Source organism: Sinocyclocheilus anshuiensis, unplaced genomic scaffold (genome assembly GCF_001515605.1).
Source record: "Sinocyclocheilus anshuiensis isolate Anshui unplaced genomic scaffold, SAMN03320099.WGS_v1.1 scaffold14009, whole genome shotgun sequence".
Classification (NCBI taxonomy): domain Eukaryota; kingdom Metazoa; phylum Chordata; class Actinopteri; order Cypriniformes; family Cyprinidae; genus Sinocyclocheilus; species Sinocyclocheilus anshuiensis.
Window position 1 is genome coordinate 92 of NW_015553412.1, and position 2,291 is coordinate 2,382.

General features: G+C 38.2%; 1 protein-coding gene across 1 annotated transcript; it reads left to right on the forward strand.

The window, feature by feature from the left end:
• Window positions 1-1,387: 1,387 nt before the first annotated feature.
• Window positions 1,388-2,285, forward strand: LOC107668326 (stathmin-2-like; the record flags this gene model as incomplete). The annotated part of the gene is made up of 2 exons (XM_016460168.1): window positions 1,388-1,579; window positions 2,071-2,285. Coding segments are annotated over 2 exons (252 nt in total), but the record flags the coding sequence as incomplete, so codon positions are not given.
• Window positions 2,286-2,291: the final 6 nt, after the last annotated feature.

The following is a 2,291-nucleotide window of genomic DNA, read 5'->3' on the forward strand; positions in this document are numbered from 1 at the left end:
TAGTCTATTTCTCTATTAAAACAACAGCGGTTGAGTAAGTGCATTTATTCAGCGATCACAATTGCAAACAATAGTGAGATCTCATGACAGCACACAGACCGGCTGAGTGATGCTTTCATTTAGATCGCTAAACTCCAGCTTGTTTGTTTTTCAGATCATCTGCGGTGGCGCTTCCGCAATTAGGAGCAAGCGCGTGTCGCCAGATTGCTTAAAGGGGTCATATGATGCTTTTTTAAAGATCATTATTTTGTGTATTTGGTGTAACAGAATATGTTTAAAATAAGCACAACGCACCGGGCAGAAAATGTATGAATTTAACAGCGAAGCTCTGATTCGGGGATTAGATGTCTTGATATCTGGCAACCGCACTCATGAGAGCTCGCGTAGTAGCTTGTACAGCAGTCCGCAATAACATTTTATCTCATTTTTATGACGAAAATAAAAAGAGATTTTTGGTTTTTATCTTTTTGAATACATTTTAGTCTCGTCTTATTTCGTCAACGAAATTGCATGTTGATATAGTCTTAGTTATCGTTTATTGACCTTATTGTCGTCTCGTCTTAGTCATGGTAGAAAAGCTCCATTTTTCGTCATAGTCTTCGTTAACGAAATTAACACTACGCGAGGTCGTGTTTTTTTTTTTACGTGCGAAAATTTCAGACTCGGTGTGCAAGGACCTTAACACTCTAAAAATGAAAAGTTATTTATTGGCATTGATGGTTCCGTCCATGTAGCCTTTCCACTGCACAAAACGTTCTTCATAATGGAAAAAGGTTCTTTAGATTATTAAAATGTTCTTCTCACTAACATAAAAAAATGGTTCTTTCAAGAACTTTTCTCAGAAAGGTTATTTTATGGTTCTTCCATTTCCACTGTACTAAAGGTTCTTTGTAATGGAAGAAGTTTAGAGTTTTAAAAAATGTACTTGACACTAAGAGAAAGTGGTTCTTTTAAGAACTGTTCACTGAAAGGTTCTTTGGGGAACTAAAAATGGTTCTTCAATGGCGTCGCTGCGAAAACTCCCTTTTGGAACCATTATTTAAAAAAGATTTTACCATGTAGATACCATAGGATATGAATATGGTAATCCATTACTATCATGGTATTGCCATCTGATACCATGATAGCACCACAGTCCTCTTTTTACATGTCCATTGCTGTTTTCATGACTTTTTCCGGTAACACTTTATTTCGATAGTCCACTTTAGACATTCTATTAACAGTAAGTAACTTTGCAACTACATGTCAACTAGCAGTTAGTAGAGTATTAGTAGAAATAAAGTGTAACCCTTTTTCCCACTTTCTGGCTTCTCTCCTCTGCACTTATTGAATGTCAGAGAAGTCTCACATTAAACTTGTCATCACCTTTCTGCACTACTTTCTGTAGTCTCAGGAGAAGCAGGTGCTGATGCAGTTGGCGGAGAAACGGGAACGTGAGAAGGAGGTGCTCAACAAGGCCCAGGAGGTCAACAACAACTACAGCAAGATGACCGAGGAGAAGCTCAACCACAAGATGGAGCTGATCCAAGAAAATCGCATGGCCCGTCTCAGTGCTCTCAAGCAGCGTCTGAGAGAGAAGGTGAGTCTGTCTGGTTTGTCTTTCATGAACTTGACATGAAATACAAGTTCCTGGTTCTATTGAGAATGATTCTTCAGTGTATTATTCCATAGGATGCTCGGTCATCCTCAGCCACCAATGTCCCGTTCAAAAAGCCTCCTTAAAATTGTTGTGAAGCAGTTTACCAAAATCAATGGCAAACTGAATCCATTTTACATTATGCATTTGTCTGACACCTTTATGAAAAACAACTTACAATGCATCCAATGCTATCAGTTCATGCATTACCTGGGAATTGAACCAATGACTTTGGCTTTTGTGAGCGACTATTTGCGCAATGGAAAAACGGAAATGGAAATATTTATTGCATGTTGTTTTTCTGAAGTAACAGGGTTACAGCTGTACTTTACTGTCAGTAAAAAAAGAGAACTAGTTATTTTTCCTTCCTGGTTGCTACAAAACAGTTCTTATTTATTGGATGTTTAATATGCTGTTTCTCTTTTCTTTGTCAGGAGCGTCACGCTGCAGAAGTCCGTAAGAATAAGGAACTTCACACTGAGCTCTCTGGATAAGGACACTCTTTGACGCCAGAGCTGTGAGATGTCCATTTGGAGAATATCTCATTTTCTGGCCAGTCTTAAGAGGTCATATCAGACTCACCTTATCAGTTTACCTTATCAATAAATGTCTGAGCATATAACAGTATCCCACATACAATTACATGGACAAAAGT